This window comes from Gossypium arboreum, chromosome 7, assembly GCF_025698485.1.
Source record: "Gossypium arboreum isolate Shixiya-1 chromosome 7, ASM2569848v2, whole genome shotgun sequence".
Classification (NCBI taxonomy): Eukaryota; Viridiplantae; Streptophyta; class Magnoliopsida; order Malvales; family Malvaceae; genus Gossypium; species Gossypium arboreum.
Window position 1 is genome coordinate 83,348,135 of NC_069076.1, and position 15,931 is coordinate 83,364,065.

The 15,931-nt window shown below is 34.7% G+C and overlaps 1 protein-coding gene across 2 annotated transcripts; it reads left to right on the plus strand.

Moving 5' to 3' along the window:
• Positions 1-303: 303 nt before the first annotated feature.
• On the plus strand, positions 304-15,718 carry LOC108450115 (ubiquitin C-terminal hydrolase 13-like). Of its 2 annotated transcripts, none has more exons than XM_017747594.2 (32): positions 304-624; positions 795-861; positions 1,012-1,162; positions 1,265-1,422; positions 2,051-2,316; positions 2,398-2,616; positions 2,702-2,810; positions 2,903-3,018; positions 3,452-3,550; positions 4,573-4,682; positions 6,744-6,818; positions 7,104-7,182; positions 7,303-7,449; positions 7,690-7,770; positions 7,850-7,969; positions 8,080-8,202; positions 8,505-8,582; positions 9,452-9,540; positions 9,626-9,734; positions 10,092-10,160; positions 10,255-10,365; positions 11,491-11,546; positions 11,685-11,862; positions 11,948-12,049; positions 12,138-12,209; positions 12,332-12,397; positions 12,746-12,811; positions 12,997-13,083; positions 13,198-13,314; positions 13,542-13,616; positions 13,711-13,797; positions 13,981-14,592. In XM_017747594.2, exons 1-32 carry the CDS (start codon positions 595-597, stop codon positions 14,020-14,022), a joined length of 3,354 nt encoding a protein of 1,117 aa, XP_017603083.1. In that variant the 5' UTR covers positions 304-594; the 3' UTR covers positions 14,023-14,592. The 2 variants fall into 2 exon arrangements, with proteins under 2 accessions (XP_017603083.1, XP_017603092.1); XM_017747603.2 differs by lacking the exon at positions 13,981-14,592 and adding an exon at positions 15,421-15,718 and having other exon boundaries at positions 355-624.
• The last annotated feature ends 213 nt before the right edge of the window (positions 15,719-15,931 follow it).

Here is a 15,931-nt window from a genome sequence, read left to right on the forward strand (position 1 = left end):
TTGTAATTTTAAAATTTTAATAAAAATTCTAATATATTAGCGATTTAATCAATTTATTTAAAGATTAAATAAAATTTAAATACACTTGAATGATTTAAAGGAAAAGGCGAAATAATGTCTACCTTTTATGATCTAGTGGTTCTAGTGAAAGCTTTCCCCTCGGTTCTTCATAAGATTCATCTTATTTTTATTTGATTGACCAATATAAAAAAAAAGGACTAAATTATAGATTAAATTTATTATAAGGGATTAAAAGGGAAGTTCAGCTTTTATTTTGTAATTTTTATTTGTATTATTGAATTATGATACATCGTATTCGAATAGTGGTAAAGGTGAAGTATATGTGTTTGACCGTATCCAATTAGCCATCTCTCAAGAACAAAAAGGAAGTACAGAAAATGAATGAAATTCCAAAATTACCCATTTCCCAAATAAAGACCATCGAAAGACCTTGCTTTCTCCTCGCTTCTCTTCACTGTAATAAAATCACCAAATAAAATCAACCCAAAAAATAGAGAAAAAATCTTTCTCCGAGTTTCGCCTTTCTCGTTCCTCTTGTTTTCGTAAGCTTGTTTACCTCTCAATTTCATAGCTATGACTGTTATGGCCCCTGCTCCTATCGATGTACTCTTTCTCTCTTTCTCTCTATTTTTACTCCTTTTTTATGATTTTTTTGATTAATTGATTTTTTTTTGGAGTTTTTTAGGGTTTTTCTTTGTCCAATTTGGTTTCTTGATGGATCTGATTCTTCTGATTTAATAAATTCTTTTTTGAAATTTTCCTTGATTTTTTAGCAACAAGAAGACGAGGAAATGCTCGTCCCACAGTCTGATTTGACCGACAATCACCAGCCCATGGAAGGTATTTTTTTTTGTTGTTTTGAGAAATTTACTTCTTTGATTCGCTTACATCAATGCAAGTTCCGAAATTTTCTACCTTTTTTTTTTTGGGTAGACTGAAAAGAGGGTTTAATTTGATTATGATCTTTGTGATTTATATCTTAATTGTTAGTTGTAGCGCAACCCGAAGCTGCAAATACTGTGGAAAATCAACCAGTTGAGGATCCTCCTTCATCAAGATTCACTTGGAGGATTGAAAACTTCTCTAGGTTAAACGCTAAGAAGCATTATTCTGAAGTCTTCGTTGTCGGTGGTTATAAATGGTATATCTCTTTCCCTTGTTGATATTGCTACTGTTCTTTCTTTCGTTATATTTTTTGGCGATGATAATTGATGATTTGATACTTCTGGTTTGAACTACTTAGGCGAATACTGCTATTTCCAAAGGGAAACAATGTGGATCATTTGTCTATGTATTTGGATGTTGCTGACTCAGCAAGCTTACCCTATGGGTGGAGTAGATATGCCCAGTTCAGTTTGGCAGTAGTTAATCAAATTCATAATAAATATTCTATCAGAAAAGGTATTACCCTTTAAGTAGATGATCTGTACACTGTTTCAGTATTTTCTTCCGTTGGTATTATAACATCAAATTAGTTTGTTTCTGGATTTCATTGAATCAGTTTTGTTTTGCTATGATCAATACCAGCTCTAGAACATCCTTATTTGTGATGTTGTTTCATCATTTAGGAGTTATGCTTTTGTTACTCTGTAAACAGTCTAATGTAGATTTGATGCAATAAAAGGCAGGTTATCTCTGATTACTAATCAGGTTAAAAAGAAAATGTGGCCTTTATGATGCCCTTTTTTTCAATATGGAGTTCTTGATATCATTGTCATTTCTGATGATTGAATGACATGACTAAACTTGGCTGATTTTAAGATTTTTTGTCCTTTTTCTTTGGTACAATCCCCTTTTTCCTTGTGACCATAGTGCTCTCCTTGCATGTATAGCATCTGACTAATGTTCAGTTCCATTCCCCCCCCCCCTCCGATGAATCTGTAGGTTGTGCACTAGTGTAGCTTTTAGTACCATGTTCATGTCTTAGTTTTCTCTAGTATCTTTCTGTAACTTGATGTGAATTTGGTCATACCATTGGAGAGAATAATGATAAGCTTATTAAATTTGCACCTGACTTGGATTTTTACAGACACACAGCACCAGTTCAATGCACGAGAAAGTGATTGGGGTTTTACATCCTTTATGCCCCTCGGCGAGTTATATGATCCTTGCAGAGGGTATCTTGTGAATGACACTTTGATTGTTGAAGCAGAGGTGGTTGTCCGCAGGATTGTTGATTACTGGACATATGACTCAAAGAAGGAAACTGGTTATGTTGGACTTAAAAATCAAGGAGCAACATGTTACATGAATTCTCTGCTTCAAACTCTGTATCACATTCCTTACTTCAGGAAGGTAAGTACTGATGCTCCATGTCTTGTTGAACGGATGTGTTGATGGATCACTTTTGCTAATGCTTCTGATGTTATATTTCAGGCAGTGTATCATATGCCTACAACTGAGAATGATATGCCATCAGGAAGCATCCCTCTTGCTCTGCAGAGTTTATTTTACAAACTCCAGTACAGTGACAGCAGTGTTGCAACAAAAGAGCTGACCAAATCTTTTGGATGGGACACACATGATTCTTTCATGCAGCACGATGTTCAAGAACTTAATAGAGTTCTGTGTGAAAAACTTGAAGATAAAATGAAGGTAAAAAGCTTCAATGATCTTTAACCATGAGTTCATTCTAATGTGAAATTGAAGTAAATTTTGTTTGCTTCTGTTATGCCACCAGGGAACTGTTGTGGAAGGCACCATACAACAGTTGTTTGAGGGGCACCATATGAATTACATTGAGTGCATTAATGTGGATTATAAATCTACAAGGAAGGAGTCATTTTATGGTATCTTTTTTTTTTTTTTTTTTCTGAAATAACTGGTTGGAATTTATGTCCTGTTCTCCATGTGATGCTAATTTACTTTTTGCCTATACCAGATCTTCAGCTTGATGTTAAAGGCTGTCATGATGTATATGCTTCTTTTGACAAGTATGTAGAGGTTGAACGCCTTGAAGGTGATAATAAATATCATGCCGAACAATATGGCTTGCAGGTTAGCTTCTATGTATTTTGCAAAATGCTAGATTCTAGATGATGCTTATGATGAGGTTGATTAAAGTAGATGCAGGATTTCATCAATTAATTTCATGCTTCTAAGACAATACCGATAGGATGATCTGTGCATGCATCATAAGTTATTTGATTACTAGCAAATTTGCCTTTAGTTAGATCATTTTTCAGTGGTACAAAGCTGCATAAGAGCCACTATTTTGGCCAGGGTGTACAAAATGTGGCTATTTTTGCTATGGTAGTAACAAAATGCCATCTTCTCTATTTCTGAAACAGGGTAGCTTGTCAAGTTCTCTCTTGATACAAGCATTCATTTTTCTATTATTTGTTTTATCCTTTACTCAGTGCATTATATCTGATTCTGTGTAATATCTTTTCCTGTTTAAATAATTGCATTTTGGATGATGTTATTGCAGGATGCTAAGAAGGGTGTCTTGTTTATTGACTTCCCTCCGGTCCTTCAGCTTCAGCTTAAGCGATTTGAATATGATTTTATGCGGGACACTATGGTCAAGGTCAGCAGTTATAACATCTTAATTCTGCGTGGTTCTTCATAGCCAATGGTGCATGTGCGGTCCAGGGGCTTCGCTGTTAGTGCTTAATAATACATGATGATAAATTTTCTTTTTGCAGAAGTAGAGAAAAAAATAGTTATATGTTCTTGTTTAACTCGTAATACATGCAAACAATTGTTGCAAAAAATAGCAGATGTAATGAGCTCTAACTGTGTGCTGCTAGGTGCTAGCTAGGTCTGGGAATGGTGCCTGGCAAGGGGCCCACTATGCTCCCTTTGACTGGCTTTGATAGTCGGACTTGGGTGTGTGTGTCAGATACAGTATTTGCCCAGCACAAGTATGGTCAGATATTTCTATTTCTTTCCACGTACTTAGAGGTCGTATCATCATATCCATGTGTCGGACACATGCACTTCAAGAAAGATGAAGGGTTAAAGCTATATAGGGGACCAGTCCCCAGACCATGTAAAAGAATCGAAGCTTGGGGGGTGTTGGTTCTCACCTGTAGTGGTTCCCCCTTCCCCTCTTTGAATGGCCGGTTGGCATGTTCTGTGCTATTAAAATATTTGAGTCTTTTTTTTTTTTCGGTTTGGAAGCGTGGGGTTCAAACCAACTCACCTGGCAGAATACAATTACTAGTTGTCTGCATCTTATTAATAGCTGTTGTATTGCGATGCTAATTTGTTGTGTGGTTTTGATGAAGTTTTGCATTAAAACTTAAAACTAACTTCGTAGACTTTCCAGCCTCTCTTCATTTTGTTTAGAGAACAGAAATCCTTATGTTACACACACACCGTGGATGCTTTTAGTAACAAAAACTTAAAGAGGCACCATTACGCCTGTTTGATGTCTTCAGCGTAAATTGACATTCCTTATCTCAGTGAGGAATTGCTGCAAGTTCTGTCATCTGACAAATATTAGTTCTTTATTTGCATGCTTTTATTGGGTTGTGCTAACAGTCGTTAAGTGTGTTTTTATCCTGGATTCTAATGGTAAAATTAATATTTCCATTTGTTATGTAGATTAATGATCGCTATGAGTTCCCTTTGCAACTTGACCTTGACCGAGATGGTGGAAAATACTTATCACCAGATGCTGATAGGAGAGTCCGCAATCTTTACACGCTTCACAGGTACCTATAACATTAAGCATTTAGCCTGTCTCAGATGTGCTCTTCCATTTCCATCTTTTGGTAACCAGTAGCTAGAATAAGCTGCTCTTGATGGAAAGTTGAAGGATATCCAAATTTTATACCTTCACATTTTCTTTGGACTTGAATTTTTTTTTTTTACTCGTTTTCATGGTGGAAATACTTTCTAGATGTTTTATAACTTCTTTGATATGTTTGATATATATTTTTCTGAACTTGTATCATTAGTAGTAATTCATTAATGGTTTTATGGTAAGGCTTTTTATTGTTCAGGATCTGGTACGGGCTTCATTGTAACAAAAATTGTATACTTATATTTTTTTTGTGAAGTCATTTTGGTGGAAATAGATATTTTTGGGCATAACTCAATTAGGGTTAGTTTAGTTGGGATTTTTTTATCTCAAAGAGGGTCGTGCGTGGAAGCAGTGATGTCAAGGCGTGCCTAGGCGCAGCGCAAATGCCATTACCGCCTCAGCCACCTCAAGGCGAGGTGACTTCAATCAGGCGAGTGCCTGGTGTGCTTTTGGGTGCCTTTGTTGCAAAGCTAGGCGCAAAAAAAGCGTGCCTCACTGAAGAGCCATTCTCCTATTTATATATATATTATTTTTGCTTTTAAAAGAAAAATATAATAAAATATAATAAATGATTTTTAATTAATTATTGATCTAATTTTATTATATAAAACCTAGTTAACTCTTAAAAGTTAGAACTTTTCAAGAGAAGATGAAGGAAATTTAGAGCTAGTTTCTGATGATGATATATAATTTTGTTCTTATGGTGTTTTATTTTACAATACATTAAGTAAATCATCAAACTTAAACTATTGAACAATGTTTTGAATTTATAAATTGAACTATATTAAAATTTATCTTTCTTTTACTAATTAATTAGTACTTATTAATTATATGTATTAGTTACATATGTTTTTATATACATTTTACATGTATATTTATACGCTTGGGCCTCAGTTTACTAGGGCTAGCGCTTTTTTTGCACCTCGGTTTACTCGGGTGAACGCTTTTTTTGCGTCTTGCGCCTCAGGCTATATAAAGGTCCTAGCGCCTTGAGTACGCTTGGTGCCCTTGACAACATTATGTGGAAGGTAGTCTGAAACCTCAAACAACGTAGCAACTAGCAAGAGAAAAGAACATGAAGTGCTAGTACTGAATAACAACATTCTCAAAAGAAAAAATAATTCATATCCTTGATTAAATCCACTCTACCAAGTTTGGTCAATACAAAGAGATATAGATGGGAAAATACTTATTTGTCTACTAGGATTAGGGTTTGGTAAGTGGTTAGGCTAAGTAATGATACCCAAACTAATGTATAAAGGAAAAGCACTGTACCTAAAATATATTAAAGATGGGACCCAATTGACTTTGACTTAATGTCCTATCCAGCATGGAAGATAATTACTAATATTCCTGTTGACATCAAAATTCTAAGGTTTAGGGTTGATAATTACTTTTCTACTGACTTATGAACTATGAAGGAGATGTTGGACTTAGAATAGTCTTCTTTGTGAAGACCCTAATCCTAAGAAGATGGTATAATTGGATAAAGAATTTGTCCTCAAATTTTTGAATTTTCAGTTGAGGCATCTTTACCTTCCTGATGTAGAGAGGCTAGAGAATGCTGATTCTGTGTTACATTCCCCTCAACTGACCTCAACAATTGCACATAGTTATTTTTCCAATTGCTTACTTTAAGATGGTGAGCAAAAACAAACAGAAGTTGAGAAATGAATCACGTACTTGGTTTCTCTAATAATGTGTAGAAAGATTGTTTACGCATATCAGTTGATTGTGCTGGTGCACAGATTTGATGGGTTGCACATACTACTTTATGTTTCTTCACTGCTTATAATAACATTAAGTTTAGAAACCATGTACCGGGGTTCTCTAATGATACTATGAAAGATGGTAACTGATCTCAAGTTGATTGTGCTTGTGCAGAAATTTAGTGACAGCACATGCTACTTTATGTTTCTTTAATGCTTATAATAACAGCTGGTGCTTACATCTTTGAGTTTGGTTACAGTGTCCTCGTTCACAGTGGTGGGGTGCATGGTGGACATTATTATGCATTTATCAGGCCGACTCTTTCTGATCAATGGTATGGATCATATTAATGCATTCAATCCTTTGAAGCAAAAAAAAAAAAAAAAAAAAAAAAAGAAAAGAAAAGAAAAGAAAAGAAAAGGAATTGATTACTAAATGCTTAGTCTGCTGCACAAATGTTAAACTAATTGATTACTAAATGCTTAGTCTGCTGCACAACTATTAAACTAACCTATGCTGATTGTATTTAAGGTACTTTATTTACAGCATACATATGCCAGCTATGCTTCGGAGACTTGCAGGTGATACTTCTTTTGTATTGATATTGAATGCTTTTCAGGTATAAATTTGATGATGAAAGAGTAACCAAAGAAGATATGAAAAGGGCATTGGAGGAGCAGTATGGTGGTGAAGAAGAGGTACTATCTTAGTATGTTTTACGCACTGTTTATGAACTTTTTGTTTTAGCTTTTTTTCTTTTAATTATATGTATCTTCAGGGTTATGATTTAACAAAGTTTCTTTCTTCTAATGTGCCAGTTACCACAGACAAATCCAGGATTCAATAATACTCCTTTTAAATTTACCAAATACTCAAATGCATACATGCTGGTCTATATACGTGAAAGTGACAAAGACAAGATAATATGTAATGTGGATGAGAAGGATATTGCCGAACATCTTAGGGTAAGATTCTGTTGTTAACATATTAGAGCTAAAAATGAGCCAAGTCGAGAGATGTGGTGGAAGGGAGTTATTAACTAGTCCCTAGCTGGGTTTGAGCTCGGGTTGTTTATGGCTCCAACTAGGATTGTTCAGCATATTTAGTAGTCTCAAGCTGATTTTAGGTGTTGTTTCTCAATTTGATCATTTCCGATCTTCCCTTTCTCACAATCTAATGTGCAATGTTTTTTATGATGTTTCTAGGAGAGGTTGAAGAAAGAACAAGAAGAGAAGGAGCATAAGAAAAAAGAGAAGGCAGAGGCACACCTTTACACTATTATAAAGGTTGTTGTTTGATTTATTATTTTAGTGGCTGGATGGAGCATTATTGAGAGTACTTTCTTACAGCTATATGATTGTCCAGGTTGCACGAGATGATGATCTTGCAGAGCAAATTGGGAAGGATATATATTTTGATCTTGTGGATCATGATAAAGTCAGGAGTTTTCGAATTCAGAAGCAGATAACTTTCAATGTGTTTAAGGTATGGTAAACAGAGAAAAGGAAAAAAAAAGATTTCTTCTTGGCTTGTACTTGGCACTTATGGTAATAGTTATCTCCTGTGTTCATGATTTCACTTGTTGGTGCACGCAGGAAGAGATTGCTAAAGAGTTTGGCATACCAGTGCAATTTCAGCGTTTCTGGTTGTGGGCCAAGCGTCAAAATCATACATACCGTCCAAACCGACCATTGACACCTTTGGAGGAAACACAATCTGTAATATTCCTAAGCGTCACTTATATTGTTTTGGTTCTAAAACCTTGTTTCAGGAGTAATTGTGTCTAGTTTTAACTTCTGTTTTTGTTCAGCATAGTTAAGGTCCTTTTGGTTTTAAAACCTTTGCATGCATATTGTTGCATGCCTCTCCTGTTGAATGAGTATATATTTATACTATTTATACATGTTTTTCTTCTTAAAAAAATACAGAAAAAACCTGGACAACATAGAAATTTGCTGAAATTTCCTTTTTTGTTTGTCAAGGATCTAACACTGCCCAACTTTGAATTTCCTCACTGTAGGTTGGAACACTGCGGGAGGTATCAAATAAAGTTCACAATGCAGAATTGAGGTTGTTCTTGGAAGTTGAGCTTGGACTGGTAATTTGGCTTTCCATCTCTCAAATTTTCTGTCTAGTTATGTTTTTTTTTATCCCATTCAGGATCTTCATTCTCCAATCCCAAAATTATAATTAGGAGAGATCCTGAAGGATAGGCCTCAGTTGGGATTCTAAAAGCTTCCAAGTGGAAAAGGCTGTCTGTTGTCACCATAGAAGTTAGGCATTTGCCAATAGCCTTATTGTTTTTGGTAGAGTGCTGAACTCTTAGTTCTAGCGAGTACTGACCATGGATCAAAGCTTTGGAAACCTCCAATGTAAAAGGAATAAGTAGGAAACAGACCATGAGGTTTTAAGCTTCACTCATGTCCACCGCAGAATAACTTATCCGCCCTTCAATTAAAAGTTGGATTTGTAACTGTCTCCTTTTTGCTAAATTCTTTAGGCAAATCCTATGTCTGTGAATCATTTAAAAATGAGAACTAGGAGAGATCCTGAAGGATAGGCCTTAGTTGGGATTCTAAAAGCTTCCAAGTGCAAAATGCTGTCTGTTGTCACCATAGAAGTTAGGCATTTTCCAATGGCCTTGTTGTTTTTTGGTAGAGTGCTGAACTCTTAGTTCTAGTGAGTAGTGACCATGGGTCAAAGCTTCAGAAACCTCCAATATAAAAGGAAAAAGTAGGAATCAGACCATGAGGTTTTAAGCTTCACTCATGTCCAGCACAGAATAACTTATCCGCCCTTTAACTAAAAATTGGATTTGTAACTGTCTCCTTTTTGCTAAATTCTTTAGGCAAACCCTATGTATATGAATCATTTAAAAATGAGTGTTTCATCCAGTTTTGCCTTCTTCCCCTTGGTAATTTTGCGGTCATCTTGTATTCTTTTCATGACTTAAACATTACTTTTCAGGATTTACGCCCAATTGCTCCTCCGGATAAGACGAAGGAGGATATTTTACTTTTCTTTAAGCACTATAATCCTGAGAAAGAAGAGCTTCGGTAAGTTGTCTCATGTTGCGTGTTTCCCCTTATCTTCGGGGAATTATGTGAAATCTTATAAGAGATTATCTTTCTGTTGCATCAGCTTTGTTGGAAGGCTGTTTGTGAAAAGCACTGGCAAGCCGATTGAAATTTTATCAAAATTAAACAAAATGGCAGGATATGCTCCTGATGAAGAGATCAACCTTTACGAGGTTTGCTTCCAATTATTCGTTCTACAGCAGTGCAATTTTTAGTTCTCTTTTAACTTTTTCCTGTCATTTCTCTCTTTTTTGCTTGCGTTTGAGGAGATGGTAATTGAAACTAATGCATAGTCCTAGAAAAGACATTTTTTTTCTTCCTCTATAGTGGTTTTAGTTGGAACTATTCAGGCATTTTCTAATTTATTTTCACTTGAATAGTTGATAAAAAACTTGGATAAAAGTTCCTGTATATTTTTGTGTTTGACAGTGAAATGGATATAATGTCCATCTGGTTCTTTTGTCCAAGCGTTTGCATAAATTTTGAAAATGTAATGAGGAATAATACATTGGGTATGCTTGAATGTACAGGAAATTAAGTTTGAGCCCAGTGTTATGTGTGAACCCATTGACAAGAAAATCACATTCCGAGCTAGCCAGGTATGCATTATACCTCATTTTGGGTCCTTGGGACAATTCTTATTTGGTTTGATCCTACTTAACTGTTTTGATATTCCATCATTTTCCACTGCAGCTTGAGGATGGTGACATAGTTTGCTTTCAAAAGTCTCTTCCTGTTGAAAGCATTGAACAATTCCGCTATCCAGATGTTCCTTCATTTTTGGAATATGTGCATAATCGCCAAGTAAATTCTGTTTATCCTTTATATACTACCTTCTTGCAGTTATTCTATTGTTTTCACTGCATTTTCATCTGAAGTCTTGATGGATATCAAGCATGAGGGTTGACCTGTCTGGTCATATAGCTACTTTTTGTATGATTGTGATGGATGATGTGTGGTAGGTAGATTAGTCTTGCGTCTTTTCAGTCCAATCTGATGCCTGGGTTATTTGTTTCTACGAATATTCAGACCTATAAAAGGTAGATTTTCACTCATGATATTCAGGAGCTAATGTGCAATATATTGAGCACTTTGTTCTCTCAGTGGTAGTTTGATTAACTGAATACTATTTGTCTGCTTTTTTGGTCGCATTCATTAATTCCATGAGCAGTTTTTGATCTGACATATTAGGTTACTGGTTGCATGTGCTAATGTTGGTAAGCATTGCTAATAGATTAAAGAAGAAAACAAGTTAACTTTTTTAATAGCATTGGCATTACTTTCATTGTCTCAATGGGCTTCAGAGTTTGGTTGATGAGATCATGATATCTACAATTATAAATAATAGTGTTTGGTTCCAGAAGCACCATCTATTTCTTTATTAAATTCCCTAATTTTAAAAAAAATTCAATCTTTCCACTCTTTGAAAATAAATGCATTTGATGAATGAAAATAGTCAAATCACATTTTGTTCTGCATTTTCTATTTAAAGAGAATTATCAGCATAATTAATTCCAGTTTGCTTACGTTATACATAAAACTTAACAGGCTGTCACCCAGAAACTAAATACAAGAGAAAATGCTATTAGAGGTTTTACTTGTTTGGATGAGTGATGAGGGCAGCCCTTTCATTTGTATGTGTCCGAAAAAGTATAAGGTGTATGGTTATATTTTTTGTCTATTAATGATACAGTAAAAGCTCTATATATTCACATAGCCTTCAAACTGTTTTGGCTCACTTTTGAATGCTGTCCAAAGGCATATTAAGCTGTTATCCTATTTGTGAAGACATTTCTTTATGGCAGATTGTACACTTTCAGTCGTTTCTTGGAATATACAACCCTTCAGTTATATCCAGCTTGAATAAGCTTTTTTGCTTCATTCACTAAAGCAATATTTTCATTTTTTTTTTAAATTTCTTTATGGTAGATTGTACACTTTCGGTCTTTGGAGAAACCCAAGGAAGATGATTTTTGTCTTGAGATGTAAGTTCAAAATTTCAGTTGAAGTTGCCTTCCTGTACTTTTTTTCTATTGACATACCTTTTCTTACTGTTATTTTCTTCTATTTTAAATATGAATTTGATGATCAAGGCCTTACACTCCTTCCTTTTGAATGTTTAGGTCAAGGCTTTATACCTATGATGATGTTGTTGAAAGAGTAGCTCAGCAACTTGGTTTGAATGATCCGTCAAAAATCAGGCTTACATCTCACAATTGTTACTCTCAGCAACCCAAACCTCAGCCTATTAAGTATCGTGGGGTGGATCATTTGTCTGACATGCTGGTCCACTACAATCAGGTAATAATCAAATCCCCTTAACAATGCATATTGAGAGGCCAAATGATGATAGGGCTAAAAGCTAACCAATTTTGTTTGTTGACAGACTTCTGATATTTTATACTATGAAGTTTTAGACATCCCTCTACCAGAATTACAAGGTTTGAAAACCTTGAAGGTAGCATTTCATCATGCTACTAAGGATGAAGTGAGTATATGGATCATATTTAAGAGTTTTGATGAATGATGTAAAAGTTCTGTTGTAGTACACTAAAATTGGGTTTTTTGTGATCCAGGTTGTTATCCATACAATTAGGCTTCCAAAACAAAGCACTGTGGGCGATGTGATTAATGATCTTAAGACAAAGGTAAGTTTTCTTTCATTTGATGGGTCAAATGATCATGTTGAGGTCATGTATACTTTTTATGGATAATTTCTTAAATAATAGAGTAAAAATTGTTAATATTGTTAATAATCTTTCGGAAACAGGTAGAGTTGTCTCATCCTGATGCAGAACTGCGGTTGCTTGAAGTTTTCTATCACAAGATCTACAAGGTTTGAATGTCATGTTATCATGATTATTTTTTGCTCATATCAGTGTTTACCCTGGAAATGGGGAATGAGCCATGTTTATTTAATTTGATCTGAGTGTATAGGTGATGTATTGCCTAATATCTTATTTTTCATAATCTTCTAATGCCATCAGTAGTCTTATCTGTTTAAAACTTGACATTGCTTGTTGAAAAGATTGTTTCATGGGTTAGTTTCTTAAATTGTATATTCCTTTATGTGGTTTGTATTTTCTGCTCTTCCTGGTTTGCTAATTTGGGGTTCCTTTATTAACCTATCGTTCCCTTTTCTTCCCTTTAGTCACAAAATTTTGTTTCCATCACATTTCTGCAGATTTTCCCACCTAGTGAGAAGATTGAGAATATAAATGACCAGTACTGGACATTACGGGCAGAAGAGGTCAGTTCCTCCACCCTGCTCTCTATCTCTTATGCATGCACTCATGCTTCCTGCTATGATCTAAGGAATCATTTTCTTTCTGTTGTATTTTGTTGGTTTTGATTTTTTGAATATCATTTCTTGGATAATGGCTTTCTTTAAGTTAATAGAGTGCTGATTTTGATCTTTGTTTCTTAATCTTGCAGATTCCAGAAGAAGAGAAAAATCTTGGTCCAAATGATCGCCTAATTCATGTTTACCACTTCACTAAAGAAACTGCACAGAACCAGATGGTAATAATTTTTTTTACATCATCTTATTTTCAGTTGCCATTTTGCTTTGCCTAATATTACTTCTTTATCACTGTTATGTTTCCTTACCAAAGATTTTGCCTCTTGTTTTGACAGCAAATTCTGAATTTTGGAGAGCCCTTTTTCTTGGTGATTCATGAAGGTGAGACACTGGCTGAAATAAAAGTCCGAATACAAAAGAAGCTGCAAGTTCCTGATGAGGACTTTGCTAAGGTTTGTTGTACTTCCTGAATCCTAAGTGAACTTGTGCTCACTGATTTACCCTAATTCTTAGTGTGTTCAACCCCTTTTCTCTCTCCTCTTTTTGAATTTGAATTGATGTATAGTAGGAACTCTGATGGTGATGTATCCTCTGTTAATATTTCTTTTTAACTAGTTGTTTTTCCTTTTCAGTTATGTATTCTCCGTTTTATTTATATGAATCCTATTTGTTTTTTCAGTGGAAGTTTGCATTCCTCTCACTTGGCCGGCCAGAGTACCTTCAAGATTCTGATATTGTATCTAGTCGTTTTCAGGTGTGCACATTGTTTTGCTTATAGATATTCGAAAAATTTTCCAAGTTTCATTAGGATGTTACTCTAATTTTGGTTTTACTATACATATACTCAGAGACGAGATGTTTATGGTGCTTGGGAGCAGTATCTTGGGCTGGAGCACTCTGACAATGCTCCGAAAAGAGCTTATGCTGCTAATCAGGTAATAACCATAAAGTATTCCCAAAGTTTCAGCAGAAATCAGTTGATAACAAACATACCCTAAGGATAAAGATATTCTTTAAGACTGCGATTAATATATCTGCTTTTTCCAAGTCCATGAAAATGACTGGCCTTTGGAGATGCCTGGAATAGTAGACTCTAATAACATCACGCTTCTTTGCAGAACCGGCACACCTTTGAGAAGCCTGTTAAAATATACAATTAGGGACTATTTTAGATTTTACCTCCCTTTGGTGACATTGCACAAAAGAGTGGCACTCTACATGAACTAAAAGCAAATGACAATGTGAGGCAACAAGTTAGCACTGAAATGGCATCTGTGACCTTTGCTTGTTGATTTGTTGGATAAATGTAATTCTTTCGCTAGTGTCGATTCAAAGGACTACTTCCTTTTACGTAATCAAAGTGTGCATCTGCAAATGACAATTACGATCCGCTGAGGTTTTTGCTACTACTTTCCGTCTTTAAATCGAGGTTGGTTGGTTGGTTCAATCTTCAATCAAAACGTAAATGGGGGCAAGTTGCCTGTGTAATTTGTCAGTACATAAACAAGATTTTGATTATTAGTGAATTTCTGTATACACAGTATAGTTGGGAGAAGGTTGTGATTTTTGCCATTCCCTTTGGTTGGTTGCCCTGATTTTGTCCATGTAGATCATCTGATGCATTTAGCATTAGCTGCTGCCCTTTGTAATGGTTGATTGCCATTCTTTTTCAAGCCTATTATTATGGCTTATTATTATTATATCTAAAGATTCTCTTCATATTTGCGCTACTTTTGCTTAACTCTGAAATGCCAATCTCAATCATTACTGATTTCTTTTTATAGTGAACTTGTTTTTATATGAATACAAATCTGAGTTTGGTATTATGATTCGGAGTAATCCAAAGTAAATCAAATTTATTCATAATAATGGGATATATTTTATTTTCCATTTTCTTGTTTCTCTTGAGAGATATTTTCCTCTCTGTCAGAAACAATTACCTATTTTGTTATAAAGATATACAATTTAGGTACTGCTTTTTTTTTTTCTCCTACCTATTGTAGGCCTTGTCATGGTGATATTATTTTTTTTATGGTCCATGTCATGGGGTTCATGGTTGTTTTTTTTTTTAATAATGTTATTTTCAAAGTTTATGATAAATTGTAATTTTAAATCTTTTATAAACTCAAGGTGTGGTGTGTGGAACTTTTTAGTGGTAGAATTAGAAAGCTTGTTTACTAACAAAACTGTTTTATACCTATAACCACTTGCTTTTATGTTATCATATTTTGTTTCCAAAGGTTGTTAATTAGGGACTCTAATTCTTTTACTGTAATTGTATAACTGGTGATTGACCACTGAATTAAACTGATTGATAGCCAATTCACGACTAAACTGTTTCAATATCTCCTTGCCTACCTGCATGCTTAAGTTCAGATTCACTTTGTGGATGCCTGTCATCTAAGTAATTTCTCGATTAATAAAAAAAGAATTAAGGAAAATGACAAAAGATTAGATATATACATAGGATAAGGTGGGGATGTTATATTACCTTTTTTCCCTACTGAGTTTTAGTAGTATAGTGGACCTTATCTCCTCTCTTTTCCTTTTTTGTGCAGGATGTGACTTGACTTCAATCATAATTGTATTAACATGGTACCATGAGCTCGGTAACTGCAGGACCAATTCTCCCTCACCTCACCTCCTATGTGGTTCCCATTTCTCACTCACTTTAGCCAAATTGGTTTTTCTCCCCCATAGAAATTCAGTTTCAACTTTCAACCTTTACTTTGTATCAATGATTGCTTATTATCAGTTGTCTTTTATATCTATTAACATTTGTTTAAAGAGAAGATGGGCAAAAATTAAACGAACATGCAAAAAAAGAAAAAAAGAAAAAGGAATTTGGAACTTTCATGGTACAATCTTTTTTATGGGGGTTTTTTTCAACATTTGGCGTTTGAATTTAAATCCGCTAGACAGAGCAAAGTTAGAAAATCATTATAGGGAATAAAATTGAAATAAAATTTTTGGGGTAAAAATTTAATTATACCGTTATATTAATTTATAATTTTATAAGGATTTAAACTGCAATTTATTATTTTTTAAGATCAAGGCCAGGCTCTTCTA

Bases quoted from the DNA above. Each gene is read 5' to 3' on its own strand.
- LOC108450115 (XM_017747594.2), top strand. From the start codon at position 595: ATGACTGTTATGGCCCCTGCTCCTATCGAT. The intron at 10,161-10,254 runs GTATGCATTATA...TTTCCACTGCAG, and splicing joins TCACATTCCGAGCTAGCCAG to CTTGAGGATGGTGACATAGT. The intron at 13,617-13,710 runs GTGTGCACATTG...ACATATACTCAG, and splicing joins TTGTATCTAGTCGTTTTCAG to AGACGAGATGTTTATGGTGC.